Below are 19,075 nucleotides of genomic sequence, written 5' to 3'. Positions count from 1 at the left end.
TAATAATAGGACTGTAATATTGGGTCTGGGGGGATTTTCACAATTGAAACAGATTGGCGGTTGCTTACTCTGGATCAATTTCAAATATAAGTGCAGGATCGTAGGAGATCCAAAATAGGTTGAACTTGATGGATTGGTGTCTTTTTTCAACCTCATCAACTATGTTACTATGAAAGTGCAGCGTTTCCTATATTCATGTGCACTGACCATAATAATCTGCAATACCTTCAGTTAGCCTGTAGGCCTGAACCATGATGTAACGGTTCCAAGACCACCCATGCAGATGCCCTCTCTACTCTTTTGATCCATGTTACCGTCAGATTGATGAGAATCCAGACATCATCAGTAATCCAGTCATATTTTTTTCATATTTTGCCAGTAACACCCCTGGGGAAATTTTATAATAAAAAATAATAGTAGATGCTTATGCCGACAGTTGTCCTTCGTTGATTATGTTTCCTTGGAGTTCCATGTTGACATCACCTTCGTCACCGTTGCTCAACATTTTCAAAGTAATCCTTGAACCTTAGACTTTTGGGCTAAATTTAAAGAGGACTCTCACAAAATGTAGCAAAAGACATGACAAGGACATGTGAGGGAGACGGACAGTAGACAGACATGAGATGATGGGTGTTTCTTTACCCTTGACAAAATCCATCTAAAACGTCCACGCCTTGGATTCTAAAATTGGTATTTGAATAATTACAAAAAAACGTCAGCTCATTTTAGATTCTTTAATATTATACCTAACGTAAGTGCTCGCTCCTTAACATGAGCATATTCTAAATTTTAAAGGAGATAAACACTAAAAAGTTCCATCAATAAAGAGGGTGCCAGCTTGCTGAAACATTTTAAATAAATACAATTCACCAACGAGGCCATACAATATACAGCCCATTAAATAGTTCCTCAATTCTACTCTTGCAGAATGGATAAAGACCTATAAAAGCAATGAACACTTATGCTTAACGTTGCTTGCAGTGCAGTTTACAGCAGAAGGTTATTGCATTCTAGGCATAGAAAACAAAGAGAGCCCCCTTATTTTGATAAAAATGCATCCCCATTGCTCTTGTCGTCACTGCTCAGACATATTTAAGGGATCCTAAGAGGCAGGGGGGGGGGGGGTTGATGTGTAAGCTACGTACCAGCTACTGCAACAGTCACAGTTAGTAGCGTCTTTCCTAAAGAACTGCAGACAAGCACTTAGCAGAGTAGATGTGAGCTGGATGCAAAGATTGTGTCTCGTACAAGCCACCCTGCTGGCTGTATGTAAATATACCTGCAGACTGAAAACCTCAGGCTTCCCACGCAGTGCAATACTAGTGACGAGGGAAGCCACAAGCAACATCTCTTAGCTCATTGCCACAGAACAGTGCAGTAGGGACCTGCATATTAGCCACCCTGAGACCGAATTGCCTCTCATCTGAAATATGTTCGCCTCTATCTGGTATGCCAAGAAGCTGGGTCGCCGCTTTGTCCAAAACGCCAGGAAAGCCAAACTGCAAAAGGTACCAACTAGTTTGCAAATGCCTTTCTAAATTAGACTATAATGTTGGTTTACGTTATGCTATCCACGTATACTTCTTTCTGTATTGTGTTTCAGTATAAATGTTTATTATTTGCTTCTTTCTTGTTTGCAAGAATTTTTTGCAAAACTGATTTTATTTGCAACCTCTGATGCCCCAAAGCTGTAACTAAATATGTTGCTGATATATTCACGTCACTCCTGTTCAGTTTTGTGAATGATGATACCCATATTTCGTGTCAGTGCGGCACAATGTTATGGACTTAAGGTGTTTCAGTAACGTGAAATTAATGCAAGCAACAGATACTAATTGTATAGGTTGCATTGCAATATTTTGTCACATTAATTGTGCACTGCAAGACGTCATTAAAGACAACTTGCTTTTTCCTTACCAGTTATCATACTTCATTATAACTCATTGATACTTTGGGTCTGTATAGTTTATCTTACTTTTATTGAGGATTTACTATTATAATTATGGATTTTAGTATTGCCCCTAATTTCCAGAGACAGTCCCAGGTTTTGAGGGAAAATGTCTATACCTGCAAATGTCCCTATTTTTAATATTGACCAACTACACATTAAAAATAATTGTTTTCCTACCTTCTATCATATATACTTCTTATCATATATAATAATATATATACTTATACATATATACTTCTTATCAGATATACTGTATATATACTTATACATATATACTTCTTATCATATATAATAATATATATACTTATACATATATACTTCTTATCATATACAATGTATATATACTTATACATATATACTTCTTATCATATATAATAATATATATACTTATACATATATACTTCTTATCATATATAATGTATATATACTTATACATATATACTTCTTATCATATATAATAATATATATACTTATACATCTATACTTCTTATCATATATAATGTATATATATTTATACAAATCTACTTATCTATATTTCTGGTCATTATAAGTTAATCGTTATTGAAGATAAGTAAAGATAAGATACTTAAAATACAAAAATAAAGTACGTAGTAATCCAAATGCAAAATCATGAGCTCAATGTATCGCTCCAAGATCCAACGAGACAGATCTCTGCCGTAAAGTTTCCTTGGAAACTATCTTAAAATGTTGTCAACTGTTCATTAGCTGTTATGCAATGTTGTCATCCACAAACTTAAACACTGATTAGTTAAATATTTTAGTTTTTATGTCTATACTGGATTGAGTATTCTCACCTTAGGCACTTCTGGAGTGTAAAAGCTTCATACATTGGTACTGGAAACTGCAAGCTGTATAAGAATCATTTTGATTGCTATAGCAATTATACATATCACAGTACCAGGGGCAGGCTGGGCTGGGGGGCAGGGGGACATATGCCACCCCATTGGGCTACCTGGGGCTGGGTCACTGGACCACCTGCATTTCCTAATAGGCTGCTGAATCGAGTCTTGCACCCCAGGCTAAAATTTGACAGCCCCCCACCCCCTGCACGGTACTCTGTTAAACACCAGGTAATTTCCATTGATCTACAAAATAATTCATTCAAAAACATTTTACTCTATGTAGAAAATACAACCAAGATGAGTATGTTTTTGTAATGAGTTACCAAACATTGCAATGTACTTATTACATGTAATGCAATGTACTTATTACTTCCCCTAATGGGAAAGGTCACTATAATAGCACACAGTGACTTTGTATCTTATACCGTCTGTAAGGAAAAGGCTACAGCTGAGGGACATAATAAAATCATACTGAGATATTGTATCTGCATTGGAAACGAGGGGTAAATGGAATTTCATGTATCATTGGAATTAAAAAAAAGCAGCAACGTGATTTTGCCATTAAAAGAACTTTAATCCTGTTTTTTTTTATCTTCTCCTTGTATTAGTAAAAATTTCTTGTTATATTTTAATACTTAGTTTATATGATGGGGCTAGTTTGCTTACAGAGCTCACCATTCAGTAAAGGTGCTATTAACCACCTTCTTTTCCCTATAATTATTTTATCTTCTCCCAAAGTTCTCCTGTAATCTAACTGAGATGTGTTCAGTCTCCCAGTACAATATGATGTTACTGGGTATGAGGCCAGGTCGGAACGGTCCAAAAAATATCACTGAGAACCTTCTTTTATTGAGTAGCTTTAAGAGCAAAACTAAATGGGTACCAGAAAAATAATTATATTTGCTTTTCAAAGAGAGCTTGTAGTGCGCTAGCGCGTTCGTCATGTAGATTATCTCAGAGGGAGTGGCTTGGTGCTGGGTACAATGTCTATAACATAAAATGCTCTGGAGCGTCTGTACAGTCCTATCATAATCATTGGTAATTTTTGAGGCACCACAAATGCCGCAATACGCAACAAAACACTATACAAATAAATATTGGCGCAGGAGAAAAAACAAGAGCAGAATGCGCCAGTACATAAATATACCTTTACAAGAGGACAACAATGGGAGGTAGTGCTTGTGAGAGCTAACATTCTTCCACTCTAGATTAGAGTGTCATTGGCATAGAGATAATACTGGAGTCTGAGGGATCAAATGTGTTGACCAAGAGAGGAAGTGTAAAGAGAGAAAAACCTTTGGGGACCCTGACAGATAGAGGAAGAGGAGGGAACAAGTGCCTGAGGAAGAGACTGGACAGATTAGAGAGGTGAGCCAGGAAAGGAGGTGACACAAAGGCCAAGGGAGTGAAATGTTTCAAGGAGGAGAGGGAGGTCAGCTGTGTCAAAAGCAGGAGAAAGGCTAAGGCACAAGAACAGGGAGAAGTGGTTTTCCAAGAGTAGATCATTTGTCACCTTGGTGAGTGCAGTATCAGGAATGGAGAATGTGGATGCCCTATTTTCTAGATTCAAGGAGATAGTGAACAATGAGAAATTATGTTCAACAGCTGTAGACCAGCTGTTCGAGAAGTTTCGAAAAGGAACAGGAGTTGGGATATGAGGAAGTAGCTGGAGAGAGAGTCAGGATCCAGGGATGGTTTCTTGACAATGGAAGTGATGAGCGCGTGTTTGGAGGCTGAAGGGAAGATGCCAGTAGAGGTGGACAGGTTGAAGAGGTGGAATAGGTGGTGGCAAGCAGCAGAAGAGAGAAAGTAGAGGAGGTTGCAGGGAGCAGGGTCAAAGGGACATGTTGAGGGGTGGAAGAAGTGTGGTTTCTTCGACGGGTGGAGAGGGTGGCAGGGGGTTTGGAGGTGGGGTGTTGTGGGGGAGGGGAGAGACACAGGGAGGAGATGTTGTGATGTATTGAGTCATTTTCTCCTTGAAGTAAAAAACAAATTAATTGGTGGTGGGAGATGGTGAAGGAGGAGGAAGCAGGGAGCATTAAAGGGAGTTGATTGTGGCAAAGAAGCAATGGGGGATGTTGGACTGAGAGGAGATAATGGTTTTGAAGTAGGTCTGCTTTCCTCCAGAGTCACTCAGCTGAAAGGGAGCACTTTTGCAGGCAGTGAGTGACCTTCGAGTGCCAGGGTTGGGGCTTGGAACATCAGAACGTGATGTGCGACGGCAGAGACTAAAACTACCAAGGCTGTGGAGGCAGTAGAATTGTAGAAGAAGACTGCTACACTAGGTCAGGACAAAGAGGAGATGGAAGAAAGGAGTAGTTCAGGGGTAGCAAACAAGTGAGAGGGGTCCAGATGTCGCAGATTTTGTAGTGTATGCATGGTATTGAGTGCAGGAGTCAGGAAGAGGTGGAAAGAGAGGTGACTGTGGTCAGAGACGCAGAAGGATGAGTTAGAGAAGTTGGAGGTATCACAGAGATAAGAAAACACCAGGTCCAGGGAATGGCTTTCATGGTGAGAGGAAGAAGAATTCCACTGGGTGAAACCATGGGCAGAACTGAGGCAAAGGAATTGAAGTCAGAAATCCCAGCACAATCAAACAATACAGATTATTAACCATTCAGATGACAGGCTTATATAGGAAGACCATTTAGAAGAAAGGCAAATGAAGTCATTTATCAGTCAATTAGCTTAGCTTCTAGTAAATATACTATCACATAAATCAATATGATCTTTAATAAAAGCATTCTTGAATATTCATATATATTGTTTGCGTGGGTTTCCTCTGGGTGCTCTGGTTTCCTCCCACACTCCAAAAACCTACTGGTAGGTTAATTGGATGCTAACAAATTGACCCTAGTCTGTGTGTGTGTGTGTGTGTGTGTGTGTTAGGGAATTTAGACTGTAAGATCCAATGGGGCAGGGACTGATGTGAATGATTTCTCTGTAGAGCGCTGCGGAATTAGTGGCGCTATATAAATAAATGGTGATGATGATGATCTATATCTATCTATCTATCTATCTATCTATCTATTAAACTTTATAATATTACCAGCTTCATATATGTTTGACCTTTCTAATTGCATTTTGCAACAGAAACCTGGGATAGGCTTTTCCAGTCTATAAGATGCACCCTTACATCTTTTTGGGCAGCAATTACAGATAAAGTGTAGAAACCAGCAATATTCCCACTAGTCTTGACTGTTAAAGAACATGATTCAAGTTCGGACGCAAAATGCTTTTTAAAAAAGAGCACGGAACTTGAGTTTAGTTCCGACCGTAATCACATCGAATCGTATCTCAATATATGTTTCCATTTGAATCTGGGTGTAAGTACCATCTGCCTAAACATAGACAAACAAAACAGTCTGCGGTATACTCACAAGCCTTTGTACAATATAAGGTCACATCATAAAGCATTAAAAGAGTGTTATATTTAGAGATGGGCGGGTCCGGTTCCCCGAGAACCGAACCCACCTGAACTTTGGCTATCCGAGTACCGAGCTGAGGAGCTCGGAATTCTCCCGCCCGCTCCGAATCGAAATCGAGGCCGTACGTCATCGCGACGTCGTCGGATATCGGGGCTCGGCTCTCGCGATACTTGAAGACTATAAATGCACGCCTCCACAGCAATCCATCGCCAGTTGACAGAGGGAGAGAGCAGGGTGTAGTCACAGGCTGATTAGAGCAGGGACAGAGAATACAATATTCTTCTTGCAATTGCTCTAACAAAAATCGCTGTAGAAGAGAGGAGGATAGAGGTTTATAATTTTGTTTTAATATTTGGCACTCCCACGTGCTTTTGGGGTGTCCCCCATAATTGTGCATAAATATTTCTGGCTGTCAAAAGTCATATCTGTCAGCAGCATCTTACCAAATAATTTTTAGCACTCCCCAGTGCTTTTGGGGTGTCCCCCCTAATTGTGCATAAATATTTCTGGCTTTCAAAAGTCATATCTGTCAGCAGTATCTACCAAATAATTTTTAGCACTCCTCAGTGCTTTTGGGGTGTCCCCCATAATTGTGCATAAATATTTCTGGCTGTCAAAAGACATATCTGTCAGCAGTATCTACCAAATAATTTTTAGCACTCCTCGGTGCTTTTGGGGTGTCCTCCCTAATTGTGCATAAATATTTCTGGCTGTGAAAATTACTATCTGTCAGCAGTATCTACCAAATACTTTTTAGCACTACAAGTGCTTTGGGCTCAGAATGGATTCAAACCAGTCCACATATGAGCAGAATGAGCAACCAGGTTCTGTCACCAGTCCTGATATTAGTGTTCCCAGTACGTCATCTGGGCAAGGCGATGTCAAACTATACAGTGTTTCGAAATCAGTCCAAAAAACACACACCCAAAAAAAATTTACTCTGATGCGAAAAACGAAGTGTAAATGAGGAAAAGTTAATTGCCGTTAAAAAAAAAATTGCCAACATGCCATTCTATACACGCAGTGGCAAAGAGAGAATGAGGCCTTCACCTTTGTCTGTCAGTGGCAGATCTAAAAATGTTACCGAGCCTACAAGTGGTGCACAACTACTGTTACGCGTCAAAGCCGAGCTGCAAGATAACAGTAAGGCTTTAGAGGATAATGTTTGCTCTGAATCAGAAATGACACCAATCCCTGTGGAGAGTCCATCCAACAGTGGGATGTCTAATTGTGAGCATTCTGTTAGTGTACCCATAAGGAAGGGCCCTTTCAGCAGTTCTGCTGATGTGTGCCTGAACAGCCCGAGTGTAGCCGGTGATACACCAAGTGAGGATGACACTTTGTCTTTAGATGAGGATGTGGGGGAGATTTGGGTATCCGACAATGAGGATGCGGTTGATTGTGTAAGTCCTGCAGCAGTGTGGCACCAGTGGGAGCAGTTCTGGCACGTGAGATTCTGGCACCAATATGCACTTTGCAAACACAAGCAGGGATGACGCAGGGGGCAGAGCACAACAGATTAACATCTGGGCTGGTTTGAAAGATTTTTAAAAAAAATGTGTGACCTTGACCATAACTCCAACCAATCCTACTATTAACATGCAAAGGATGGTGGAGGACCTATCAGGGATTAAACTGTATTTTTACTAATTTACAGCCATAATGTTTGGGTGTAATATACACCCAAAGACGAGTGCTCAATTGCTAAGAGTCATTGATGAAAAGGAAGACAAGCAGGCTTGTCTATAGAATTTGCAAGACCAAGTAATTTGAATTCCAAAATTGGTGCACAACTACTGTTACGTGTGAAAGCCGAGCTGCAAGAAAACACTGAGGCCAATCCCTGTGGAGAGTCCATCCAACAGTGGTATGTCTAATCGTGAGCATTCTGTTAGTGTACCCATAAAGAAGAGCCCTTTCAGCAGTTCTGCTGATGTGTGCCTGAACAGCCCGAGTGTAGCCGGTGATACACAAATTGAGGATGCCACTTTGGAATTAGAAGAGGATGAGGGGGAGATTTGTGTAGGCAACAAGGGCGCTAATGATGATGTGGATGATTAGGATGCAGACAGATACCAAACTGTGCCTTTGTCCATTTTAATATTCTAATTCTACAGTCTATGCAGGCTGATTTTTTCTATTCAACTACAAGTGGAGGGCGGGGGGGGCACAGACAGCCACCAAACTACATTGGTCCATTTATTTTTTATATTGTTTAGTCTATCCAGGCTGCTTTTTTCTATTCAACTACAAGTGGAGGGCAGGGGGGGGGGGGGGGGGGGAAGGGGGCACAGACGGCCACCAAACTACCTTAGTCCATTTATTTTTTATATTGTTTAGTCTTTTTTTTATTCAACTCCAAGTGTGGGGGGGGGGAAGGCTATAGAGACAGAAACCAAACTGCCTTTGTCCATTTCTTTAGTTATTTAACTATAAGTGTAGGGTGTAATATATACCCAAAGACGATGGCTGCATTGCCAATATGCATAGACGGAGAGGAAGACAATCTGGTTTGTGTGTAGAATTAATGAAGGCCTACCAGGAATTAAACTGTTTTTTGGATAATTTATTAGCTTTACAATTACATTACTTATCCAAGAAACAGGTGGAGCACTAAATTTGGTTATTTTAGGCCCAAAAGCATTGATTTTCCAACAAAATAGCAAAACAAAACCAAACAAAACCAAAACCTAAACCAAAACACGACGGTAATCCAGATCCAAAACCGAATCCAAAATCAAAGCACGGGGCTCAGTGACCATCTCTAGTTATATTAAAAAATAAATGAACAATTCTTAACAGTATAATCGTTAATAAAATATTGGATTTAACTTGAATGTGGACTGAGCAGGATGGCCCTGCTCTCCAACCTAACATGCTACCTGCAGTCCAGCTTACTTCTGTAGATGTTTAACTTTCTTCCTTTTTAACTTGTTCTTAAATGATTCAGTACAATAATCAGTATTGGTGTTTCAGAGTTTGCAGACAAAACAAACTTATGTAAAGCACTTAGCTCACTGTGAGATGTCTCTTTAGATACATTAAGGGGGTATTCAATTGTTAGCGTTAACCGGAAAAAACGAGCGCTCAAAAAATATTACCGTTTATACGGTAATATAGCGCGAGAAAAGCGTTAATACTGTAGTTTACTCGCGGAATTTCAGCTCGCCGCTCAGGGAGCGGCGAGCTGAAATTGAGCGAGTAATTACCGTATTAACGCTAAGATTTTTTGAGCGCTCGTTTTTTCCGGTTAACGCTAACAATTGAATACCCCCCTAAGCATCTTATTTGCGGCAGATAAAATTCAACAAAGTCAAAGTTATGTGGAAGGGCTTCAGAGCACTGTACAAATCAACTTCAGTAATAATAATAATAATAATTAATAATAATAATAATAATAATAAATAGCACTTGTATGACACTTATGAAATCCTTGATGGTGAAGAACCTGGGGGTAGATATGATCAGTCACATTGTCCATTAGATAATAATGTCAAGCAGTGGCAACCAAAGCCAGCAAGGTTTTATCAAGCATCAAGAAAGGTATGATAGAATCATGTGACAGAAGTATAACTTTGCCTTTGTATAACCTTTTATGCTATCCGGTCTCCGAATTGAAAAATTGACATAGAAGCTTTGGAAAATGTGCAGTCACATTGTGCTAAAACACTCACCTTCCCGCAGTCCAGTTTTTTCCAATATTGTGTCAATTACAGAAGAAGAGTCCAATTAATGGAAGATTTGGTGTAGATAGCAGGACAGGCCTGGGGAGATACAATACCCAAAACACATGATTATTGCTGGCAATTATTTAGGTACTCTCTATGGAAGTTTCTATAAAAAAAAAAAAACAGACAGCTGGAAATGTTCTAAAAATGTCTTAGATGGAATCACTATATAAATGTACACCATATTGTATTATAAAGTGTATATATAAATGTCTTTTTGTCCTTTTATTTATAACTATATTGATTGAATTTAACAATCTCTGCAGCTCTAAAGGTAGGATCTAGGCGGATACATTCGTTGTATCGTATGAAATAAAAGAGTTTTCCGATGCGATCGCTGTGGTTCCAAAGCACAAAAGTTTTATTCTCAAAATAGATTACAGGGCAAAGTGTCGTATGCATGCGCCTGCGCAGTTGGCACCGACAACAAGCTTCTATCAGAACGCTCTGGTTTCCAAAACCAGAGGTGATTAATTTATACATTGTACAGTCATAAAAATCAGTGACATCACAAAGATACACAGTTACAGTATTAAGGTCCACATCCATAGGTCGATGGGTCATGAGCTCCCAAGAACTCGACGCCCCATTGGCTGATTCCTCTGATCATTGTTCCTTGAGGTGGGGGTCATCTTTCCATGTGTGGCCAGGTGTCCTTCCTCAGGCTCTCGCCCCTGGACCTGTTTAACCCAGTTCTTTTATGGCATCTATGGAGTTGCTATTTGGTGTATGAAAACTAATATCAGTTACGCCTAGTGTTTGCAATAATAATAAATAATACCGGAAATGTTCTTATGCAATTGCGAACAAAATGATACCAAACTCGATGTAATTAACATCTTGGAAACATTAATTTGTTTTTTTACCACGTTGAATTTTATATTAGCTGAAATAAATAGATTAAACTTATTTTCATGTTGCTATTTGCTAAGATAATTATTTGCCTGCGTACTTATCGCATTGCAACCGACATTAGTGTAGAGAAATTGCTGATTACAACTTTCATCCAATTATCAAACGTCAACAAGACACTTACCATTAAAAATGAGCATATTCTGTAGCTTTAAATATGAGTGTTAACCCATTAACATACTTCATACATGGTCATAAAATGCACTATTAGGCTATAAGCCCATTTTTATGCCCACGTGGATGCCCCTTAGTATAGTATATGGTCTCCTCTAGAGTACATCTCCTAGTTGATTAGAGATGTCTCTCTATGTCCCAGAGATTAATGTTTAGACTTAAGTGGAATGGAGAGAGTGGTACAGATGGTGAGTGGATGTATGTAGACGTTTGCTATATATAAATACAAGTACCGTATCTAGAAGTTGGTATCTGATGATGGAATGTCAGCCCGACTATCATTTCACACTTACTAAATCGGAGAGTGTGTGTCAACACATATTGCCATAATAACTGGAGTTTTGGAGCATTGAGAAAGTGGCACATTTAAATGTACAGTGTTTATTTCAAGTTATGTGATCATATAAACAGTTATATAATATAAGAAAGAGAGAAATACAATTTTAAACAATATGATTCATTTAACAAGATACTTAATAGCCCCGGGTTACCTGCAGGGAAAGTTTTCTTGGTCTAAATCAGAGCTGGCTTGCTTCATTAATTAATCCCTAGGATACTATCAGAGTAACATCCTAACAACAACTCGCTCTCCCGAGATAATCATTGTGTGACTTTACTTTAAAAATACAGTAGTCCAAACAGATAATTAAAATGATATCGGGTACCCAAGTTAAAGGGGATATCTACCATCATATAATTCTATCATCATCATCAACATTTATTTATATAGCGCCAGCAAATTCTGTAGCGCTTTACAATTGGGAACAAACATTAATAAGACAATACTTGGTAATACATACAGACAGAGAGGTAAGTGAACCCTGCTCGCAAGCTCACAATCTATAGGACAATGGGAGTTTGATACACAAGGGCATGTGCTACATCATATTGCACACTGGACCAGCTAGAATGCAAAGGTAAAAGTTTTGTGTGGGCTGTGTGTGTAGCAGTTATGGTCAGAGGGTTGTTGTCTTGTGTTGGCTGTGTACAGGGTGGTAATAGGGTAACCTAGGGATATTAAGATGGTGGTTGAGGAATATTATAAGCTTGCCTGAAGAGGTGGATTTTCAGAGAACGCTTGAAGGTTTGTAGATTAGAGGAAAGTCTTACTGTGCGAGGGAGGGAATTCCAAAAAGTGGGTGCAGCTCGAAAAAAGTCCTGTAACTGAGAATGGGATAATGTGATGAGAGTGGAAGAGAGACGCAGATCTTGTGCAGAACGGAGGTGTCGAGTTGGGAGATATTTTGATACAAGTGAGGAGATGTATGTCGGTGCAATTTTATTTATTGCCTTGTATGTTAGTGGAAGAATTTTATATTGGATTCGTTGAAATACAGACAACCAATGAAGAGACTGACAGAGTGGCTCAGCAGAGGAAGAATGGTTTGCAAGGAAAATCAATCTTGCCGCTGCGTGCAAAATAGATTGTAGGGGTTGAAGTGTGACTTTGGGAAGACCAGTAAGGAGGGAATTACAATAGCCGATGCGGGAGATGATGGGTGTGTGAGATATGTGCGTATTCTGGAAATGTTCTTTAGATGTATGTAACATGAAATTCTATTGTTTGACACATTTCTTTATTTGTGTTGCTGCATCCAAACTAGAAAAGTTCTGACCTTTTTGCTGGATACAATTATATCTATGGGCATTGATAGTGAACCAATCAGCCTGGACAATAGATATTTCTGTAGGCAGAGTTCCCCTTTAATTCCTAATTTTGAAAGCCATACAAGGTTGTTCTTGTACATTAAAAGTATTGTATTGTGTTTCCTTATCTCAAGTTAACAATTTAGTTAAAATATGTTTCTTGGTAATTTAATTCATGTATCAGCCAGTCTTTGTGTTACCAGATATAATGTGCGTTGACATGAGAAAAGTAAAAAAAAAACTTAATTATTTGAAGAAAATACTTTGAAATAGAAATGTATGTGTTTCTGGAGAATCCTTTGGGTAACATATATATACACAGTATATTTGGTATCTCTAAAATTAGGAACAGGAACTAACCAGAGTTTGGGGAAGATTTTTTTTTAGGGATGCACTAGCTACATGAAAACTTGTGCTCATGTGTATTTCTTCCAATATGCTGGAGAAATAAATTTGCAGTTTGCACAAGTCTTGTTACTAGCAAAACATCTTAAATCAGGAGTGGGAAAAGTAAGATTCGGGAGTAGAGATGTCCAAAGTTGTTTGTTGAGCCAGCTCTAAAATTCAGACCTTTGTGTTAAATTCAAAAAGTTTGTGTATTCTAAATAAACTGAACCATTTAAGAAAAAAAAAAAATGTTATTCAAGTTTAAATGGCTACACTGTATAGTAGTATTTTTTATTAGCTATGCAGGTCTGTGTTAGATTACAAGTAGGTGTCTAGAATAAAGTTGCATAACTTGTCACTCTCCAGCTGTTGCAGAAGGGAATGCTGGGTCTTGTAGTTCCAATCTCCAATCCTACCTCACTAATTGGGAAGTAAACATAAAGCAAAATTATCCAAACTGTTTCATGAAATAATCGTATAATTCCATGTTTGCCACGAAATTTTGCACGTTCCGCTAGTCCTACCCCAATCACGCCACGGAGCAGAATTCATGGACGGCTGTCATCCAATCTCTATTGATAGATTAACAATTGTGCGACGTGCAAATTTACAAACACAGGGCCTGATTCATTAAGGAAAGTGAAGCAGAAAAATGAGTAAGTTTTCTCCTGGACAAACCATGTCACAATGTAAGGGGTGCAAGTCAGTTTTTTTTTTTGCACATAAGATAAATACTGGCTTTTTTTCATGTAGCACACAAATGCTTGATAGCTTTATCTGTAATTTAAAGTTGATCTAGGGCATGCCCTACCCCAATTATAAATCTGCCATCACATCTTAAATTTGCATCACCCTCCAATACAACATGGTTTTGCCAAGGTGTAAAGTTACTATTTTTTTTTGCTTTACCTTCCTTAATGAATCAGGCCCCTAGTGTGTAATGCCCTTCCATTGAATCATGAAACAAAAGATATAAAGTCCTCAATCTGATTTTTGTGAGTCTCAAAGGAGAGTTCTGAACAATGCTGGAACATTCTGATGGAACCGCACATGTGAGTAGAGAAACGCGTCAAGGTTCCAATTGGGAATTGTGCACAGTTGGCTTGGCAGTTGTTTTATCCTGTCTTCTGGTGGATTTATACTTCCAGCTCCACAGATTAACAGAGAGCTGGACGTCTGCTGGCGAGAGCTAATCTACATATAGTGCTTGAGAGCATCAACAGGAACGTGACTGTTCCTCGTATATATCTCGCTAGCAGCGCACCTCACATTCTCCTGGTCGCTCTGATGAAATCTCCATTTAAATGGAATTGAGTGTTCCTTGCAAACTTGTTTGATTGTTACACCGTCCAGAATGCCCCAGTGAGACCTACAAAAATCAGACTGAAAGCTTTATATCAAATCATCTAGTTTCTAATATCTTATGTTGGTAGCGATTATGCACAATTCTTATGTATATTATTTTGGTAAATATGCTATAGAGTTTAATTACTGGTTTCTGTGATTATCTAATAATTATATTACATAAGCTTTAGATTAAAGATTCTGGGGTATTATCAATTCCGATCCCGATCCGCAGGATCGCGCCGGAACGGGCCGCGAACTTAATCCACAGTACCGCAATAACGTGGATTTTCATTCGCAGCCCATAGGGCTGCATACGAAAATCCGCGTTATTGCGGTACCGTATTACCGGCAGTAGTGCGCATTTTCCGTGGTAACGCGCGTTACCGCGGATCGGGATTGGAATTGAATATGCCCCTCTGTGTCAGAGAAGCCTGTACATGGGTATGGGCTGTTAGCTCTTCTTAGATCAGTGTAATATAATCTGGCTAAGGAAAATTAAATATAAGAAAATCATACTTGACAACAGCGGAGATAATGGTGCCAAGTGCGGAGGTCGCGGTCCCACGTCCTGCTGCTCAGTGCCGCTGTTCACAATATAATACAGCGGGGAGGAGACAGGATGGCATAATTTTTCTCTGGATTTCTTCACTAGGACCCGCCCCCATATTTTTTTGGGATAAGAAGTGTGCGTTCATGGTCACCAAAGTGAAGAATATTATAATCTCTGATGACTTGTAATGTCAGAGGACCACATTTACTATGTGTACTGGGTGCACAGTGCGCACCACCTTGGTTTTGCATCACTGTGTCCAGGTTATCCAGCCAGCACACATCTAGGTGCACACTTACTCCCTGCTCTCTGGAGGCACAAATCAGGGTGCACGCTTACTCCATGCTCTCTGAAGGTGCACTTTAAGCCACACACTTACTCCTTGCCCTCCTTCATCCACACACTCTGTGCCCTCCTTCATCCACACACTCTGTGCCCTCCTTCATCTAGACACTCTGTGCCCCCTTCATCCACACACTCTCTGCCCCCCTTCATCCACACGCTCTGTGCCCTCCTTCATCCACACACTCTGCCCCTCTTCATCCTCACTCTGCTCCTCTTCATCCTCACTTTGCCCCTCTTCATCCTCACTCTGCCGCTCTTCATCTTCACTCTGCCCCCTCCTTCATTCTTTTGCCCCTCCATTGCTGTTTCCTATCACCATTTCCTTTCCCCTTTCTTTACTTACCATACTTGGCCTTCTTTCTTCTATTTCTTCTGTCTTCTCTTCTGTCTTCCTACCAATCCAGCGGCACCTGGGACCCAGCATCCTCCTCTCTCCTGCAGCTTCTCACTGAATATGGCGGATGTGATGAAGTCACGCCCGACATTCAGTGAGAAGCGAGGAGGGAGGAGGATGCTGGGTCCCAGGTGCCGCTGGATTGGTAAGTTGTTTTTTTTTTCCTTTCTTCCTGGCCACGGCACCCCTGTGACAGCGCCACGGCACCCCTGGGAGCCGCGGCGCACACTTTGGGAACCGCTGATCTAGTGCAAGTTACATTAAATATACATAAGAAGTGGGACTATACTGTGCAGATGATAAATATTGAATAAGGCGGCATCTGAAGGGACAAATCTGTAAGACCTGAGACTGTCCCTGGAATCCTAGTTGAAAAGAATTGAGCACCACTGGATTATAAGCAGGGCCGCGTTAACCCGAGGTCTTTCTGGGCTAGAGCCCAGGGGCCTCGGGCATCTCGGGGTGCCCTTGAAAATATTTTTACTTGATCTATTTCTTTTATCTTTGTATCTGTACTGCCGCTGCATTATTTATCGGCCCGGGAGCATCCCCGCCCTCGGCTCCGACTGTCAGCAGGTCAAGGAGACTGGCAGGCAGCTAATAGCAAATGTTATGCTGTTAGCTGCCCATGTACTGAAATGTATGTTTTCTCTCTTTAGACCAGACCACAGGACACTTTCTTTGTTTCTTCTTATAGTCAAAAAATCATATATCATTTTCTGATCCATAAATTAGGATTTCCTCTCATACATGTATATTCATTTATTCATTTTGTTTTCATAGTATTTGTGTGCCGTATTCCAGTTATGTAACTTGTGAAATTCCTGAAGCCTGTACAGATTGTCCTCCCAAATATAACATAATGAGGGAAAGCAACGTGTATAAGATACAGAGCAGCCTTTGGTCTTAATAACATACTGGTTATCTTTCTGAAGAGGTCACAATACTGCGTGTACTGCGTGTTCAGTCATAAAAACGTGACTGCCACTTTTTAATGCATTATAATGAAGGTTATTTAATATTATTTACAGGATAATAAAATCCGATTACCCGTTTCATCAATGATGCACAGAGTTACAAGACAACTTCAGACTGAGGGACCAATTCAATTCCTGCAATACATTTTAAGCTTCATGTTAGTCGCCTTTATAAACCAATAAAAGTGACCAATTAAATGACTTTTTGTTATTTCTCCATCAAGTATGGGGAGAGAAGGAAAGGTTATTTTAGATTTTCGTTCACATAAAACTAATTATTAGCACACAAATCTGCTTGCTGTACTCTATGTAATAATGAGATATGTGCAGGGCCTAATTAAGGGTTTTTCTTTAATGTTTTCATTTGACTTTAGAGAACAACACTTCTATTATATTTTGAAAAGAATTTCAGTTTATACCTCTCCCAAAATCTTGTGCCCCCCTCTCCCAAAAGCTGTGAGCCCTAGGCTGCAGACCAGTCAGCCTATTGGATAAGGAAGCTTGGATATGTGCTACCATTAGCTAGAACATCAAAGACAATCATGTTCTACATATACTGTCTTGTTGTTCATCCTGTGTAATTATCGTCTGGGATGTTACTTTTTTGTGCTGTTTACTAATGCGACAGATTGTACCTAACAGGACACACTCCCACGGCTGCCAAAAGTGAATGAGGGGCCTAGTAACACTTAAACAGGTAGGGTCCCCCTCCCACTTCTCCTTGACCACCCCTGTCCCCCTCGGAGGTGTAGTGTGGGGCCATGACACCTGAAGTAACAATATGCCCCCAGAACCACACCCCAAATGCCTTACACACCTCCCCACATTCCCTTTACATACCCCTCAAACCTCCCCAAATACCCCACAGACCTCCCCACATGCTCCTCAGACCTTCCCACATGCCCCTTACGTGCCCCTGAAACCTCCCCACATAACTCCCCACATGTCCTTTATGTGCTCCTAAAACCTCCCCACATGCCCTCAGAGCTTCCCACATGTCCCTTATGTGCCCCTAAAACCTTCCCACATACCTCCCTACATGACCCTTACGTGCCCCTCAAACCTCCCCACATACCTCTCCACATGTCCCTTATGTGCCCCTAAAATCTCCCCACATGCCCCTCAGAGCTTCCCACATGTCCCTTATGTGCCCCTCAAACCTCCCCACATACCTCCCCACATGCCCTTTATATGCTCCTCAGAACACCTTAAATGCATTTTATATGCCCCACAGTCCACCCCACATGCCCTTTACTGCAGAGAGAGAGGATGAAGAGAGCACAGATATTGAGAGAAAGATAGAGATATCCTGTATATTGCCCTGACTGCGGGAAACATTTTACTAGTATTAGCACCAGCCCAGAGACCCATATAACATTAATACCCCACATATTATAAATAACACCCCACGGTTAACAATAATACCCACCTATATTGTAAAAAAAAAACACCCCTCCCCCACCCACATGACATTAGTCACCCCATATCACTTGCCTATCTTCCAAACCTGATGGAGACATCCACATGGAGCAGGGAGGGGTGGAGCAGACAGGACAGAGGAGGGGAAGGGATGACTGGGATAGGAGAAGAGAGATGGAGAGGGAGACAGAATAGAGGGGCAGGACTAGAGAGGGAGGCAGGACCGGCCCTCTTTAGGGCAGAGCTGGCCTCTATAATGCCGTACAGCCCTCACAACATTTTAAACCTGGGGCTTCATTCAGGAAAAGTGAAGGTGTTGCCCATAGCAACCAATCACATTGTAGCTATCATGTTCTAGAATGTACTAGATAAATGATAGCTAGAATCTGATCGGTTGCTATGGACAACACCTCCACTGTTCCTTTGTAGAAGCTTTGATAAATCTTTCTTTGTGAGAATGTTCAGCACCTCAGTATGTATACACCAGATTCCACACATTAAGCTGTATTGTGTCCTAGTATCATTGTCATTGTACATTTTCCTCTCTCCTAACACTTTGGATGATGTCCATTCTATTTTTTACCTCACAGAGCTATAGACTGTTGTTTATGTAGCTTATGTGAAGAGAAAAATATAGTGTGTGGGCAGAAGAGAATAACATTTCTCAGCATTCCTTTATTACATGCCTGGCATTGTGTAAGATAGAAATTATAACTGTATTCTATTATTACTATTATTATTATTGTGTGTGCTGTATTGCTGTACATAATTTACAAACATCTGGCGAGTTTCAAATACTGGCCTTGTACCAAATAAAAGATCAAGATGTATTGCACTGACAACCCATGGTTATCGAACAATAACATGTAAAAATAAATATTAAACTAAAAATCAGTAAATTCTCTGCATTTATGGTTCATTTTAAATAGACGTGGAAAATCTTAATGAAATAT

At 40.2% G+C, this 19,075-nt stretch overlaps 1 protein-coding gene and 1 long non-coding RNA gene across 9 annotated transcripts in view; one reads left to right on the top strand and one right to left on the bottom strand.

Moving 5' to 3' along the window:
- LOC142140777 (uncharacterized) overlaps positions 1–10,067 on the bottom strand; it is a 114,568-nt gene extending 104,501 nt beyond the window's left edge. The window contains exon 1 of the long non-coding RNA XR_012688565.1: positions 9,917–10,067. This is a non-coding gene — a long non-coding RNA (uncharacterized LOC142140777). The remainder of the gene's footprint in view (positions 1–9,916) is intronic.
- The window catches only part of DLG2 (discs large MAGUK scaffold protein 2), a 1,188,444-nt gene that overhangs the window by 614,875 nt on the left and 554,494 nt on the right, over positions 1–19,075 (top strand). For 2 of the 8 annotated variants that reach the window (XM_075198652.1, XM_075198648.1), the window contains exon 1: positions 1,196–1,508. The exons of the other annotated variants lie outside the window; for them this stretch is intronic. In XM_075198652.1, the coding sequence (XP_075054753.1) occupies positions 1,431–1,508 (78 nt within the window). In that variant the 5' untranslated portion in view covers positions 1,196–1,430. Of the gene's footprint in view, positions 1–1,195; positions 1,509–19,075 lie in introns of those variants that run through there. 8 annotated transcript variants of the gene reach the window in all.

Source organism: Mixophyes fleayi, chromosome 2 (genome assembly GCF_038048845.1).
Source record: "Mixophyes fleayi isolate aMixFle1 chromosome 2, aMixFle1.hap1, whole genome shotgun sequence".
Taxonomy (NCBI): domain Eukaryota; kingdom Metazoa; phylum Chordata; class Amphibia; order Anura; family Limnodynastidae; genus Mixophyes; species Mixophyes fleayi.
This window is presented reverse-complemented; position numbering and strand designations above follow the sequence as displayed.